Here is a 16,264-nt window from a genome sequence, read left to right on the forward strand (position 1 = left end):
TACCTACCTCAATCTCACATTACTCAACAAATAATCCACCAACCAATGGGGCACTTTGAGTTATAGCTATGTCTTTCATTTTTTTAATAAATTAATGGTAAATCTTATTCAACAGAAACCTTGATAAGACTTCGTTTTAGAGGAATCATCTGGGTCCAAAACTCTAGCTGCTTTTACATGAAAGACCTTCAGCAACTCTCCTAGTACTCTTCTTTTGGGCCTCCTCATTCTTTATCATTAAAGGGCTGCTAATGGATGAAGGATGGTGAGTGGATCCACAGAGCCTACATGGAACCAGGAAAGTACCGTAAATTTGAGATCACACACAAAATATATTTGTATACAGTCAGTTTTGAAAGTAAAGTGTGTCTGCCCTTCACCTCGTACAGTTAAATTTATTATAAAAGGAGTAAATAACTTAATAGGTGCTCCTATTCCTGTCCTGGTTTCAGCTGGGACAGAGCTAATTTTCTTCTTAGTGTCTAGAATAGTCCTGCGTTTTGGATTTAGTATGGAATTTGATATGAAAAGAATGTTGATAATATACTGATGTTTTGAGTTGTTGCTAAGAAATCAAGGACTTTTCAACTTTCCACGCTTTGCTAGTGTGCAGCTAGGAGAGGGTATAGCCGGAGCAAGAGATTCAATCTGGCATCTGGATATGCCAGTGGATATTCCATATCTTGTAACATCATACTCATTATATAAATTAGGAAATCTGGAAAGCTCTCTCTGTCTTGGGATTTTCTCTCCTCTGGGATCGCTAGCCAGGAATGGGCTGGGCGTTGGTTGGTGGGTGGTTATCAATTGCACTGTGCATCACTCATTGGTATATTCTATTATTACTGTTATTGCCATTGTTACTGTCATTATTTTATTTTATTTCACTTATTAAATTGTTTTTAACTCAACCTATGAGTCTTTACCTTTACCTCTACCCCTCCAGTTCTCTCCTCTATTCCCTGGGGCAGGGGAGAGTGAGTGAGTGGCTGTGTGGTGTTTGACTGCTGGCTGGATTAAACCACATTTCCTTACCCCATGTCCTGGTTTTGCTGGTATAGAATCATAAAATTAATTCTCTGTCAGAAAAGCTGCATTTTTAAGAAGACTGCAGCACCTGATTTAGTGAGAACAAATTTGATAAGACACTTGGTTTTAGTTTGTGGCCATCCATGGCGTGCAGGTTTCCATAGTGATCAAGGTCTTCATCAGTTTATAGTGAGCCAGGTGCCAAGGCTATGAGAAGTGAGAGCCAGGGCAGCTGACCCAAGCTGACCAACAGAAGTATTCCATACCGTAAATGCCATGCTAAATATAAACTGGACAGTTTCTGGGGACAGCCCTCTTCCTCAGTGGCTGCCATCCTTGGAGGGTCTAGCCTGTCATTCTGCTCCCAAGGCCAACTCTCCCGCTTGTTGTGACCGTTGTGTTTTTGTTGGCTGAGTACAACTTTGTGTATTTTATATTAGTATTAATATTAGTTCTTCTTATTATTTAATTAAATCAATTTTCATTTCGACCCACGGGTCTCCTTTCCTTTTCCTAATTCCCCTTCCCAGGTGGGGAGTCACTGGGGGATAGAACAGCTGACTAAACCAAGACACCCCAGTTCTCACAATCATGTATGCCTGGATTCTGTGTCATGACATGATCCCTTTTGTAAGACTCATTTTTGCAGTACCTATTTAGAGGCAAATGTTTTTGATATATAAAAGCTTTAAAAGTTATAGGAAACTTTTAGAAACTTTGGACCTTTTCAGACTTAAACCCGGTGTTTCCTCAAGCAATATGAATGCACTGTGCTGCCTGTATTTCTCCGACTAGTATCATACCAGTATTTATTAAGGTAGTACCAGACATTAGAATGAAACAACGTTAAGGCAATCATTTCCTCAAACCACCTGTGGTTTTGGGAAATCTTTCAGAAATAGTGCATCAGTGCAAGCACCAAGCAAAAGGTCTTGTGTTTTGGTTTGGTTGGTTTTTTTTCTCTTCCCTTGACAGATATTTCACAGAAACCAAACTGTCCTTGCTGAACAGTTAGGTTACAGTGGAAATTTTTTCTTATAGTAGAAATTTTTTTCAGACAAGAGAGGATGATAGTGTAAAGATTATAGGAAACCCAAGATTATTTTTTTTATTCTACTTTACTGTGAATGATCATTTGATACACATATAAAAGACATAGATATATGGGCAAGTGTGAACTGCCATACCTCCCTCATAAAGGAATACCTGTGTTATTTTAGTTGTAGACGTTCTGAGACAGACCTCCTTTCCTACCCGAAACAAGAGACTTCCGCCGGTCCCCGCCCCCCCCAGCAGCACCCGCCCCGCAGGGCGCGGTGTACCCGAGGCGACAGGACCGGGACGGGAGCTGCGGAGCGGCGGGAAGCGGGGGTCTGTGCGGGACGCCGCCGTGGCTTTGGGAACGGGGATTCTTTGCCGTATGTGATTTCTTTACTGTATAAGATTTCCTTTTTTTTTTTTTTTTAATTATTATTATTATTCAGGTATATCTTATTTTATTTTATTTTTTTTTAATCGGAGGAATGCTTAATTATTAGAAGGGCCGTGAAAAGGACCTGGTGATTGTAAGGGCCAAATTTCCCAATCTGGGATTAAGTTAGAAAATGTCTCTCTAGCAACAGTTAGTTACTGGAGGTGGCAAAGTAACTCACCTGCAGAGGCCGGTTGAAGGAAAACCCCGGCAGCCAGGGCTGTCCTGGGAGAGCCTGGCTCCAGGGAGCTGCCAGCAGCAGGCAGGGTTCTGGCAGTGGTGGTCTGTCACCAGCAGTGAAGCCAGCGGTGTTAGACATGTGTCCTATTCTCATCGAGGCCGGATACTCAGTGTGACCTGTTTTTATGGCTCTCAGGTGTTGTGATTTCTAGGTTTCTGGAGAGATATCTGTGTAAGGGGAGAGGGTACCTTACTGCACTTGAACAAAATAATTTAATGTCAGTTTATAGCCCATTTCATTCCCTCTCTCTCTCTATTTTGTTAACTTTAGCAGAAAATAACCCGTTTAATTAGATCAACCAGATTATTAAGTATACTGTTTTTCCAGCAGTCAAGGTTAAAATCCAGTGGCTGAATAGTCTAATATAATGTGATGATGAAAAGAAGTGCCACAAAGCTAGCTAGGGTGAACTAATGCACGCCTCATAGCTATTTGGCTTTCTAAGTCTGTTTTTTGAATCATAAACCTTGGAGAGGTTTGGTATTTAAATGGCACCATGCATGATGTTTGTGCTTGAGGGCTTATGTTAATATGCTATTGGCAGTATTTTAGTGAGCTGGGTAAGAAACGAAACTGATTGTCATGCTAGTATACTGTTTTTTTCTGATAAAAACAGGAAGTTCTGTGGATGACTGAATTAAGACCTTTCTAAACCAGTTGTAGTGTATCTACCAGCATGCATCAGGGTGAGGGAGATATAGCTGTGTAATGCAGTTCTGAAAATGAGAAAAGAAACATGGATGTTCTGCCATTTATTAAAAGGAACAATCTGGGGATGTTTTTTCTTCACTGTTCTCTGAACTGCAACAGTTTTTTTCTGACTTCCTTTGGAACGAGTATTTTCTCGATTTTCTTTCCAAAAGTTTTTGGCTGTCCTTAAGTGCATAGGCTCAAAACTCCTGGAGGGGAAGAACACTGTGCCTGGGCACCTGGATACCTCTCAGGGCTGCTTCCATGTTACCTATTTGAGTAACGACTCAAGAAAGTAAGGAGAAAGTGAGGAACCAGTTGGGTATGCTGGTGCTGGGTGCGAGGGTTTAGGCTATTGCAGCTGTTGACTGTTACTTCTGAGAGCAAAGGGAAAAAGTCTGGGAATGCCTATGGATGAGGAGGAAGGCTGGCAACATGGGTTCTAGATAGTAGAACCTATAGGGACAGGGTATGAAGAATGAGACTTCTTGTTATGAGTTCCCTTCTCTCATGAGCACCGCAGCAAACGAGGTTTGGGGTCTGCTGCCAGCTTGCTAGCCCGCAGCTGAATGGCTGCTCTTGGCAGTTGAAGGACCATTGTGTGTGCGTGTGTGTGTGTACACGAGGAAGCAGTTCTTCTGCCTTTCATTTCCTCTCTGCGTTGCAGGGGGTGAGGTTGGAAGCCACGCTGCAGGGTTCAGGTTGTGTGTTTCAGAAGTGGCTGGTGGGGCCCATCTTGCCCACTCCCCATATGCAGGCACAGTGGGTGGACAGCAGACCATCCAGGAACTGTATTTCATAAGGGTAATTCATTACCAAACAGGCTCTCTGCATGAAGCGTTTCCAGTTCCCCATATTTTAATATGGTCATATATTAATCACTCTGTATTATCAACTGTGAGAACAAAGTTCAAGTTACATAGTTTGAATCAGATTTTTAAATTAGATTTTTAAATTAGATGTATAATTTTAAATTACTTCCTATTACTGATTTTTAACCTGTATTCATATGGGGACCAGAATCCAATTAAAGTACATAAAACAGGATGGTGGTTTTGTTAGTAAAGTAGAAGGAAAAAAAAAAAAAAGGAACACTCTCAGACCAATTTATTAAACAAAGAGGATGTTGTGTATGAGTTGGGAAATGAGCTAGATGCTATGTCATCCCAGAACCATCAAACATCCTCCTGTGACATCTGCTTTTACTGTGGGGGTGAAAAGCAGGAAGGAACTGCTTTCAGTTTCAATTTGATTCTCAGCTTTGAATGACCATCTTAATTGAACTGAACTAGTTGGAAGAACCACAACAGACAAAATATATTACTAGTTTAATGTGAACTGCATTATTTTTAAAGAATAACTGGGTTTATTGTTTATTTTAAAGCTTTTGATCCTGTAAAAGAAGCTCCTTTTTTTATACTTCCACTCATGGATCTCCTGGCTATTTTGGACCTCTGTCTTTAATAGAAGTTGCTGCCATTGTCTTACTTCTCTTGTTACCCCAGAGACTGACAGTAGTATCTTTCAAGGCTGATGCTGGCATCAATAAATGTTTATTCTGCTTTTTTAAAACTTCTTTTGGCAACCCTGGAAGAGTAGAAGGAAAAAGACAACCATTGGCCAATTTCACTCATGATATTCTGCCGTGGAAGCCCACTCGCCTGTGCAAGCTCACCCTTTATTACTGTGTGGAGACAAGAATTGGATACATGATATTTACTAGTATCACTGCAGAAGTGGAATAGCGTAAAGAACTGAATAGGTGGTAGCATGGCATCACGACTGCTCCACGATTTACCCACGCAGGATTTGTAGTCAACATCAATACACTAAACGAGTTCCTCCAAAATTACTGCAGTAATTTGTTGATATGGATTGCATTATGTTTCTGAATTGGCTGCATAATGGAGTCCTGCACTGAAATGAAATAACTGCACATCCCGATGCTTTCCTCTGAGTTGAGGATGATTTCAGGATACTGAAATCATGAATGTAGGCAGAGATAATTCAGACTTCTGTTGTGGTAGAGACATAGCCTAGAGGGAAGCTGAGATTTTAAAAGTTATTTTAGCTTGTGTTTGTAATTTAGCTTTCCTGTATGGTTTAGACAGGCAAGTTTCTTTTATCAATAATAAACAGAGAACTCTGAATAACACTTGTTTGAAATGATATATTAAAAAAAACCCATGAAATAAAAATGTTGTTTTTCAGAACAATTATAAGCAGATCCACAGCGATGCAAGGTGAGTAAAATATAAACAAAATGTCATCTTTTGTTAATATCAAAGACAACATGGGTCCTTCTGAAGTGTTCAAGAAATATTAGTTTAGCTATTAGTTTACCTTACAATTTTATGAAATACATATAAATGTTTTAAGTTGAAATTATTTACATTTTAAAATTGAATAATTTGCAAAATATAAAGTTTACATTTTTCAGATCTTCATTTCTGAAGTTAAATAAAATAAATTAATAATCTTGAAATTCAAGTTATTTCTGCTTACAAACTGAACTTGGTAAATGTTTTTAAATCCATAACCCCCTGAGTCTGATAGTGAGGCATTAGTGTGATCCTAACTTGAAGAAATTGGGAGAAAATATTTTACATAGTGGAGAATGACTCATTACCAGTCTGTTCTGTACAGGAGGGCAGCCTGTCAGTTCCCTGGCAATTCTTTGAATTAAAGCCTCCTTCTAAATATAAATGAACAAAGGCACTTCTGCTCTAGACTGAGAGCAAACTGACCCTGCTTGAGCAGGGATTGCACTAGGTGACCTCAAGAGATCCCTTCCAAGATAAATGATTCTGTGATTCTGTGACATCTTCAGGACATCATGTGCCATACCTGCCTTTTGTCTGCACTTTAAGGATCAGAACTCCTTCAAGTTACAGTGATGTTTAATATACTATTGTGCATAAACAAATGTTTGTTATACAGTTTTTGCTATACAGAAAACAGCTGGCTAATTTTTTATGTGTCTACTCTGAAAAAGAAGGCAATGTTGGGGATCTTTCACCGTAGGGTAGGAGGAAACAAGCAATATTCAGAGCGTATGTTCCATTTTTCCAGCACATAAACCTGCACCAGCACCTGAATTTTCAAATGCTCACCATGCACCAGGGAATCAAGTCCCCTATGGCTACCCTCAGTATGCACCTGGGACTTACCAAGGTAGGTTGCTTGGCTACAGATCTGCTCTACACTATTAGGAAATAAGCATGGGAAATAGGAGGTTTCACAAGGGTGACCAGCTCTGACTTACTTTTCTGCTGTTAATTCTGTAGAGTTTCTGATAATTTCTGTTCTGATGAAAAGTTGTTATCTTTCCTTCTTGGTGCTACATGTTATGTGCTGAGCACTACCAACAGTGGTAGGTGTTAAAAATGTCAGATGTTCCTCAGTGGTCACTGTGGGAAGTTTGTCAGGGAGGTGTTACTGATGCAAAGAAATTAATGTGTGGCAGCTTCTTGCTGATGATCAGATTTTTAAATTCACATGTTATTTCAGTATTTCACTTTATTTTTCTGTAGAAATCCAGAACTAAAGTAAGAATTGTTTTCCTCTCACAGTTCTGCTGGTCCATGTATTCCGTTCCTGTTTCCTACTCCGTTACTGTACTTTGCTCATGGTTATACCTTACACTTTCACTCATTTGCTTTTCTCCTCTTCTATTTCACTTTCTGCTCCAAATTCAAAATGCAGCACTCCTAAATTGCTTCTCATGTTATTGCAACTAATTGCTTTCTGAAGAACCAAATCACAACGAGCAATATCTAACAATTGGGCTCAAAGCGTAAGTTATAGATAAAATGCAGAAAGTTTGGCCTAAGTTGCCATGCTGTTCTAAGTTAAAGCTTATGGATTTTGTGGTAAGGCAGTCTGAAGTCTCTAAGTACTGTTAGCTTCAGTGGGGAATGAGCACACGCTGCCTGTGCAGCATTTTTTTTTTGAATAATTGTGTGTGCACACCCTTACACGTGATAGCAGTAGGTAGTCAGTTTGTGTGCAAAGCCTGCACTCAGACATAAAAGTGATTTTGGATTCCATCCTTCCCTGGGATGAGTGATCCTGCCACCTATGAGTTTTAAGATACAGTTGTTTACATCACCTGAGGTACTGTCCTGCATATGGCCATAGGGTGAGCTTTCACATGTATTGATGTGTAATACATACATGGTTTGGATGGGTGTACTCTTTGCTGGGTAAAAAACTGGCTGGATGACCAGGCCCAAAATGTTGTGATGAATGGAGTTAAATCCATTTGGCAGCTGGTTACAAGTCATGTTCCCCAGGGCTCCGTATTGGGGCCAGCTCTGTTTAATATCTTTATCAGTGATCTGGATGAGGGGATTGAGTGCACCCTCAGAAAGTTGGGCGGGAGTGTTGGTCTGCTTGAGGGCAGGAAGTCTCCGCAGAGGGATCTAGACAGGCTGGATCGATGGGCTGAGGCCAATCTGAAGTTCAACAAGGTCAAGTGCAGCCTCCTGCACTTGGGTCACAACAACCCCATGCAGCACTATGGGCTTGGGGCAGAGTGGCTGGAGAACTGCCTGGTGGAAAAGGACCTGAGGATGTTGGTCAACAGCCAGCTGAATATGAGCCAGCAGTGTTCTGGTGGTCAAGAAGGCCAATAGCGTCCTGGCTTGTAGCAGAAATTAGTGTGGCCAGCAGGACCAGGGAAGTGATCGTGCCCATGTACTCAGCACTGGTGAGGCCACAACTCAAGTACTGTGTTTAGTTTTGGGCCTCTCACTACAGGAAAAATATTGAGGGGCTGGAGCATGTCCAAAGAAGAGCAACGAAGCTGGTGAAGCGTCTAAAGCACAAATCTTATGAGGAGAGGCTGAGGGAATGGGGGTTGTTTAGCCTGGAGAAATGGAGGCTGAGGGGAGACCTTATCGCTCTCAACAACTACCTGAAAGGAGGTTATAGTGAGGTGGATGTCAGTCTCTTCCAAGTGATAGGACGAGAGGAAATGACCTCAAGTTGTGCCAGGGGAGGTTTAGATTGGATATTAGGAAAAAGGGAGGTTTAGATTGGATATTAGGAAAAATATCTTCACTGAAAGAGGTGTCAGGCATTGGAAGAGGGTGCCCAGGGAAGTGATGCAGTCACCATTGCTGAAGGTATTTAAAAGACTTGTAGATGTGATACTTAGGGACATATAGAGGTGGACTCGGCAGTGTTAGGTTTCCAGTTGGGCTTGATGAACTTAAAGATCTTTTCCAACAAGAATGGTTCTATGATTCTGTGATTGGTGCTGAACTGATTTGGGCTAAAGATAATTCTACAAGTCAGTGTCTCAAATTATTTGCGCTCTACAAAAATACGCTTTGTGGCTTCTGTGTTGTACTTTATTCTGACTAAAATATAAAATTCTTCTGCATCAGATTGAAAGCCTGTGTGCCTACCGGGAAAGTATTAAATGAGGGAAAAATTATAGTTCTAGTTCTGTAACTTTAATAGTAACTTCAGCAGCTTCAGCTACAAGGTAATAAAGCTCTTCTGTAGTAAAGCCCACATTGCTGCAGGACCATACTTGGGCAAGGCCAGGCTCTGGGCACAGCCCAGGACCTGGGATGGTTTGTGAGCGCTAAGGCAGTGCTGTGTGTGCCGTCTAGTGGGGTGTGGAGCATTTAGACCCTGAAGTGCTTCCTCGGAGCTTCTGTTTCCTATTGAGTGCTAACTGGAGAAGAGTTACTTGATATTCAGAAAATGTGGAACTCTTTCCTCCTTTATTATGCACCTCTTCCATGAAGGAGTTGTGGATTTCCTGAGTTTTGAAAGAGAATCCATCAAATAAATGGGCAAGTGCAGTTTTTAGATTGCACTCATCTGGTTTGAGAACTGCAGATGAACTTTGCTAAAAGGACATTTCCTATCACATAAGTAGAAGATATAATTCTAGGTTATTATAGGTAGATATTATTATAGATTTATTATTATATCTAGACCTAGAAGATATTATTCTAGGTCTAGATATAATAAAGTTACAACTGACAGCTTGTAAATGCCAATACTTTTCATGTATTTTAAGGTATTCTGTCTTCTCTACTTAGAAATAACCTTCATTTATTTATTCCTAATTTTTAAATTGTCTATCTTTATGTGAATAAAATTTCTGCTATATTCAGGAATAATGCATTTATTTATTTTGTTTGGTTTTGTCTGGAGGGATCAGAACATCCCAATCTAGTGTAACTTTCTTCACGAAAGGTATAGTATTCGTAACTGAAATATATTGTAGGTATAAGGACTTTCATAGTTCAAAATAGTGAACAAATTAATCTTTTGAAGATCCATGGGGTAATTCTTTTTCAACATCTAAGTTTCACAACTGCATGTCTTCTACCACACCAGGTGTCATGGGTGCGGGGAGCTATGGCTACCAGGTGCAGGCCACGGGAGTCCCAGCTGGACCTGCTGTTCCACCCATCCAGAACCAGCCCATTGTGAAGGAGGGAACAATCTGGATGCCTGTCCCTCCTCCTCTTCCTAACTGCCCTCCTGGACTGGAATACCTCACACAGGTACCTGCACACTTCCCCCTTCCCAGAGAATAGATATGCACCTGAGAAGCAGCCTGCACCCATGAAAAAACTAAAAAAAGCATCTGGCTTTGTTGCAGCTGTGTGGGTTGCTGCTTTTGGGCTGCTAAGTGAAGCTTTTTGTAATGTGATTGAGTGTGGAGGTGCCTGTTATGACTGCAGCACTTCATGGAGTGAAGTGCTGCCAAGTGGGATGCTAGAGGACTAGGGGCACAGGACTGTCATACATCCTTCCCATTTCTGAAGCTACTGTTTGTGCGATGTAATGTGATTTGGCAAGGTGTATATAATAAATAATATAGGCAATTGTAGCACGTAAGAGGTGCTTAATTTTCTACATGATATTTTCTTCACACCTCTTCATAATGTTAGGGGAAGCGCTAGTCAGACTTCACAACATAGAGAATTCTAATAGCAAAATAAGAATTGTTTCCACATTATGGAATATATCCTTGTACTGTAAAAGTACAGTTCATCTCATCACTGGGAGCAAATATCAAGGCTTAACACTTATGTATTACTGCCAGTTTTGCAAATTGCTAAAAAAAAAAGAAAAAAGGAAAAAAAAAAAAAAAGGCACCAGTGAGGAGAGGGTGATTTTTCCTGAGTTTTACTCAGAGCTGAGCAGTAGCTAAGCTTCTGCTCTAAAATTTCTGTTTCCTGCTTTTGTCTGTAAGGAGCCCTGATGCTGGCATCTGGGATATGCTGTGTCAGAGGCTCTGACAGGCTCTGCAGCTGAGCTACCCTGAGTCCTGAAAGGAGCACAGGCACATTAGCCCCCTGCGCTTGTAGCCAGGACAGGTTGGGTGCAACCTCTGCTATCTGCACCGGTGCGCTGAAATTGACAGGGCACAGGACAGGGGGGACGTGAGCTACGTCCACAGTTTTACTGGTAGATGATCTACCTCTGCACAGTGTATTGATTCATAAATCTGCATTCTGAAATGAAACAGCAATGCTTCTTAAAACTAGATTTCTCTTAGTTACAACTTGTTAACTATTTGTTCTGTTTAATTTTTCAACCACTAACAGATTGACCAGATATTAATTCATCAGCAAATTGAACTTCTTGAGAGTAAGTGCAAAGTGTTTCTAGCAGAGAAATGTTTGAATCTAATAATCCCAAGAACAGTAAAATTTAGACTTTCTTTAACACTATGTATTTAGGATGGATCACCACCTTTCTCTTTCCTGTCTGTTATCTGTCTCAATTCCTGCAGAAGTTGTGGAGGAGAGGACAGAGAAAATAGAAGGGCAGAGGATTTTAAGCAGGTTCTATATCTTAAAAGATACATAGCAATGCAACTGAACAATCTTGGTAGCTAGTTATAGCTGAAGTCACACATTTCTCATGCTATTCATTCACATGATTTTTACTTGCCTATCTTCCCTACCTAAAGATCTTCTTTTCTGTCCTCACTCCATCTAATGCCACAGACCGGCATGTGGCTCTGATCCCATTTCCAGGCAATCCTGCTGTTTTAGTGAATTGAACTGCTTTCCTTCTGCTTCCCTCATTGCATTCACTTTAGGAATACCAAAGTCATGTTATCAGTGTCTTTCAACTAGAAGAAATAAAATGGGCCATCCATCTTGGCACCTAATGCTTCTGCAATTTCTTTCCATAATGCTTCAAAGAGTACTTTAATTGCTAGATAAATTAATCAAAATTTCTGTCCTAGCTAATGTTGTTTTCTATTTGTGCTGCTGTGAATCTTGACAGTGAGGCTTTTTTTGTGGCCTTCTCATTCTGAATGTTTTTGTGCCCTCTAGAGCCCTTTTCTTACTTCACTCCCAAATTCACAAGTTTCTTTAATTGTCATCCCTTCAGCTCTTCCCTGGGAATCTTCCATGCTGTGTTATTTATAATTGTGGTGCTTGCTCTGGCAGTAGGTGTCTGTGTCTGGTGGGAGGGGACTGGTGGAGATCTCTATGCTCTTTCTGCATTGCCATGTTCATTGTGGCTTTTCCTCTCTGGACTTCTCTGTCAGGCTGCTCTGCTTGAGGGTCCTTCCCTGCCGCTTCCCGTTGCTGGTAGATGCCTCTGACAGACTGAGCGAGGCCTGACTTCCCAAAAGGTAGCTTTAGAGTTAGCAGGTGACTTTTCTGACTAGATGCACCTCAGAAATTTATCAGTTCTGTTCCTATTTTTCAGTTTTGACTGGTTTTGAAACAAACAACAAATATGAAATCAAGAATTCACTGGGGCAAAGGGTGTACTTTGCAGCTGAGGACACTGAGTGCTGTACCAGGAATTGCTGTGGGCCATCACGACCCTTCACCCTTCGGATTATGGATAACCTTGGCCATGAGGTGATAACGCTGCAGAGACCTCTCCGGTGTTCTTCGTGCTGCTTTCCCTGCTGCTTACAGGAGGTGAGTTGCTCCCTCTCACTGTCTTCCTTCATGTGGGACGTGGTCCACCTGTACAGTTTTAAGATTGAGTTGTCTTGATGCAGGAGGCAAGATGGAACAAGTCAAGTTTTGCCTGTAAACTGTGGGGAGAGAGATCGTGGGATTTGTGCATGGGGTTCTTGGTCTGGGAAGAAGCAGGTGTTATGCAACACTTAGGTTCACTCTGACCACTTGTGGTTATGGCAATGAGAAATTTGATTCAACAGCGTGTCAGGGAACTTGTAGCTAGTGCCGAAATCTGCGTTGGAGATGGACTAGCAATGTAAGAGGCAACGGCTTCCGTAAAATAACAGCTAGAGTTTTCACTTTACTGCTATGAAAGCTATAGTGAAATTCAGCACATAGGATGATGAGCTTTTTAATTATTAAAATAATTATGGGGTGGTGCAACTTCTGAAACCTCAAACCTGAGCCTACTCGGAGCTCTTCCTGAGGGATTTGTAGTAGCTACATCCTTTAGTGTCTTCACTGAATGCTTTCAGGATGCTCAGCCTTCCTTTCCCTAGACTTTGATCTTTATACTATAGATACATAGCTTGTGTACTCCACAGGCTTAGGAGTATCTTATTGTCTTTAGTGAAGGCAAAAGTTGCATGTGAGGTCTGCAATTTGCATGCAGTTTTCTGAAAACGTTCACAGAACACCCCATGCAGCTTTATACATTGGAAAGAAAGATTGCTGTGGAAAAATAAGTTGTGTTTGGTTTGTGTGCTAGTGTAGGTTTTGTCTAACAAGCATATCAAAGCATGAATGTTCATGTGGAGGTTTTCCTTTTCCTGTGAAGCTGGAAGTTCAGGCACCTCCAGGAACGCCAGTTGGTTATGTTGTCCAAAACTGGCATGCCTGCTTGCCAAAGTTTACCATTCAAGATGAGAAAAGAATGGATATACTGAAAATTACGGGCCCATGTGTTGTCTGCAGCTGTTGTGAGGACATTAATTTTGAGGTATGCAATGCTAAAAATTTTTTGTGTGCATCTTCTTTCAAATAGTAGTTTGATAATAGTTTGTTGCTTGACTTATTACCTGTCAACTGAACTGTAGTATATATTAAGTAATTAGTACATAATCTTTTAATGCTAGTATAATCAACTCATTTCTCTAGATATCTAGATTAATCTAGATAAACCAGACAAACTTCCAGAAATGACATCTTAAAGCCACTCATCAGTGATCAGTGAGACTAATTCCCTGTGGTGCACACAGATCTCTTAATTGAAGTATCTAGGTGCAAAATCTTTTTGAATCTATTATATTAGGTCCTGATTAAAAAAAAAAGATATTCTCAGCTGTATCAAGTATTTATTAAAATGACTTCCTACTACCACTCGTTTAATTATTTAATAATCATTCAATGACCAAGTATATCAAGATGATTTAGACCTAAGATATAGATTTGCATGACTGAAGAGTTACAACTTTCACTTAAAAATAATAGATTAATGCATCATTATTTTTGTACACATTAAGTGGTAGATACAATACCATTTAATGTTTAAAATGATGTTGCAAATAGTTGCTAAAGCAAATTTAGTATCATTTTATTGTGGGGACTAGTCTTTCACATGACCAGGAAGACTGGATCTAACTTTAGGAAACATAATATTGACAAAGGACTAATCTCTGCTTTGGAACATGATTTAATTTGTTTAATTTTCACTTGAGCAGTTCCTGATACATGGCAAGAGAAATTATTTCACTCTCTTGGCTAAAAGGCAACACTTGGAGCAGAGTGTGTGCATGTGCATGTGGTAGCTGTCTTCCAACAGTACTAAAGCATTGAACTCTGCAGTCAGATTTAGATTTAAGTTTATGTCTGTGCTACTTAAGATTGACTTTCTGATAGTCAGGGTTGCATTTTGGTACAAGCAGTTGCATTCAATGACTGCATTAATTCAAATAACACAATCTGAAGCTTTCAAATAGATCTATCATGAAAAGGATTTGGGAATATTATGAATGACAGATTTGATGTTGATTTTTTAATTTTATATTAAACTAGGTGAAGTCTGTGGATGAGACTTCTACTGTTGGGAGGATTTCTAAGCAGTGGACTGGGTTTTTGAAAGAAGCCTTTACAGATGCAGATAACTTTGGAATCACATTCCCAATGGACCTTGATGTAAAAATGAAAGCTGTCATGATAGGTGCTTGCTTCCTTATCGTAAGTCTGTCGTTGACTAATACTTGAATATGAACTGACTTTTTCATCTACTTGTTCAAATTGTGCTGGTAAAGGATTTGACTCTGAGCTCCTTGAAGTGGGTGACAGCTTGTTGTAAACTTTCTGTGTGTAAAACTACCATGGAGGGCAACAAAGAATTTATTTCAGATAATAGGCATATTGTAGACTACATGAAGTGCTAACTGTACTTAAGGAGAGCTTCGTATCTGGTGGGACTGAGAAACCCTGCAAAGGGAAGACTCTTTACAGACAGGTTAGCAGAGGCAAGCATGTTTATGTGGATGGTGAAACCAGAAAAGTGCAGATCAGCAATAGCCAAGAGACATATCCAAAGCCAGAGCAGCCTGCTGAGCTGTGTACTGGACAGCTGAATGCTACAGCCAGTTCCTCCCAACTCTCCTTCTTGGAAGCAGGTGAAGCACTGAGCTGAGCAGGATTAATTGCTCTCAGATGAATAATTTCTAATGGGAGGGACTTCTGTAGAGGCAAATCTCATCTAACTTGATAGAGAGCTTTCAGCTGCACTCTGGCTCTGCCATGTCAAATACTGTAGTGCAGCTCACTTTGCTCTTTGAAAACAGTGTGACACGCTCGTGTTTCCACTTACCTGCACAATTCAGCATCAGGTACCATTTAAGAAAATGCACTGCTGCTGTGCTAGCAGGGCTGCAGAGGGGGAGGAAAGGGGCATGTGAAGCACCTTGAGTTTGGAAAGTGCTCCCCAGCCTCTAACAGCCCTGTGCACTAACCAGCTTTTCCTTAGCTGTGTGTATTCATGTGCTACGATCTACCTGAAGTACAGTGTTAGTGAGTGCAAGTGACCCAGGACTCCAGACACAGAAAATGGGACCCCCAGATGTAAACTAAAGATAGTCACTGTTACAATGGACTCCAGTTTGAGGTAAAATTGAAGAGACTAAGTCAGGTCAAACAAAGCCAGGGCAGGAATCCTGAGTAAAGGAAGCATAGCTTGAGCTAGTGATAATTTAAAGTTTCCATGTAGGTCTTTTCACCACCTCTTTCTCTCTCTGTGAGTGTCCTATTCTGAGAGTCCCAGGTGATGGGAGAATGGAGAGAGGTGCCCCCACTTTCTTCTCATCATTTGAGGATTCTGAGAGGAAGGTGCTTTGAATACCTTGCAAAACAACCAGGAGATCTCTGAACTAAGAACTGCATTTAAGAAGTATTTGTTTTGTTTGCTTTTTGTTTCCTTAGGACTTCATGTTTTTTGAGCATGCTGGTGATAACAAACAGCGAACAGGAGTTTGGCAATAAAATCTAGAACTTTTATATAGAAGGAAGAAGAACATAAATCTCCCAACTTTCCAGTGGATTGCAGAGCTCCAGTAAGAATGTGAGAAATGTACATCTTGTGCTTGTAGTTATATTTCTATAAACTAAAAGCCTTACGGTCTTTTTTTTTTTTTTGTGTGTGTGTAATCTGATTAAATAATTTGTAGTATTCAAATAAGAACTCTTTGTCTGTACAGATCAATATTGTAATTTATAGAAATATATAGCAACTTTTTTCCCAAGAAATTTGGAATTGTAAAATAACTACTTATAGTTACTTTAATTCCTATAAAAGAGGACTACTTCTATATTAAATATTAATATAAGTAGTGAGCCTAATAAAGAGGTCCTGATCTTTTCTTGTGTATCATTCTTTAGCAATTTTGCCTT

General features: G+C 40.3%; 1 protein-coding gene across 1 annotated transcript; it reads left to right on the forward strand.

The window, feature by feature from the left end:
- The first annotated feature begins 251 nt into the window (after positions 1–251).
- Positions 252–15,996, forward strand: LOC104524999 (phospholipid scramblase 1). The gene is made up of 10 exons (XM_029084968.1): positions 252–265; positions 2,250–2,447; positions 5,643–5,674; positions 6,504–6,605; positions 9,795–9,964; positions 11,015–11,057; positions 12,138–12,358; positions 13,182–13,343; positions 14,399–14,560; positions 15,797–15,996. The coding sequence occupies exons 1-10, from the start codon at positions 252–254 to the stop codon at positions 15,854–15,856; spliced, it is 1,164 nt and encodes a 387-aa protein (XP_028940801.1). The 3' UTR covers positions 15,857–15,996.
- Positions 15,997–16,264: the final 268 nt, after the last annotated feature.

Source organism: Antrostomus carolinensis, unplaced genomic scaffold (assembly GCF_000700745.2).
Source record: "Antrostomus carolinensis isolate BGI_N321 unplaced genomic scaffold, ASM70074v2 scaffold10485, whole genome shotgun sequence".
Classification (NCBI taxonomy): domain Eukaryota; kingdom Metazoa; phylum Chordata; class Aves; order Caprimulgiformes; family Caprimulgidae; genus Antrostomus; species Antrostomus carolinensis.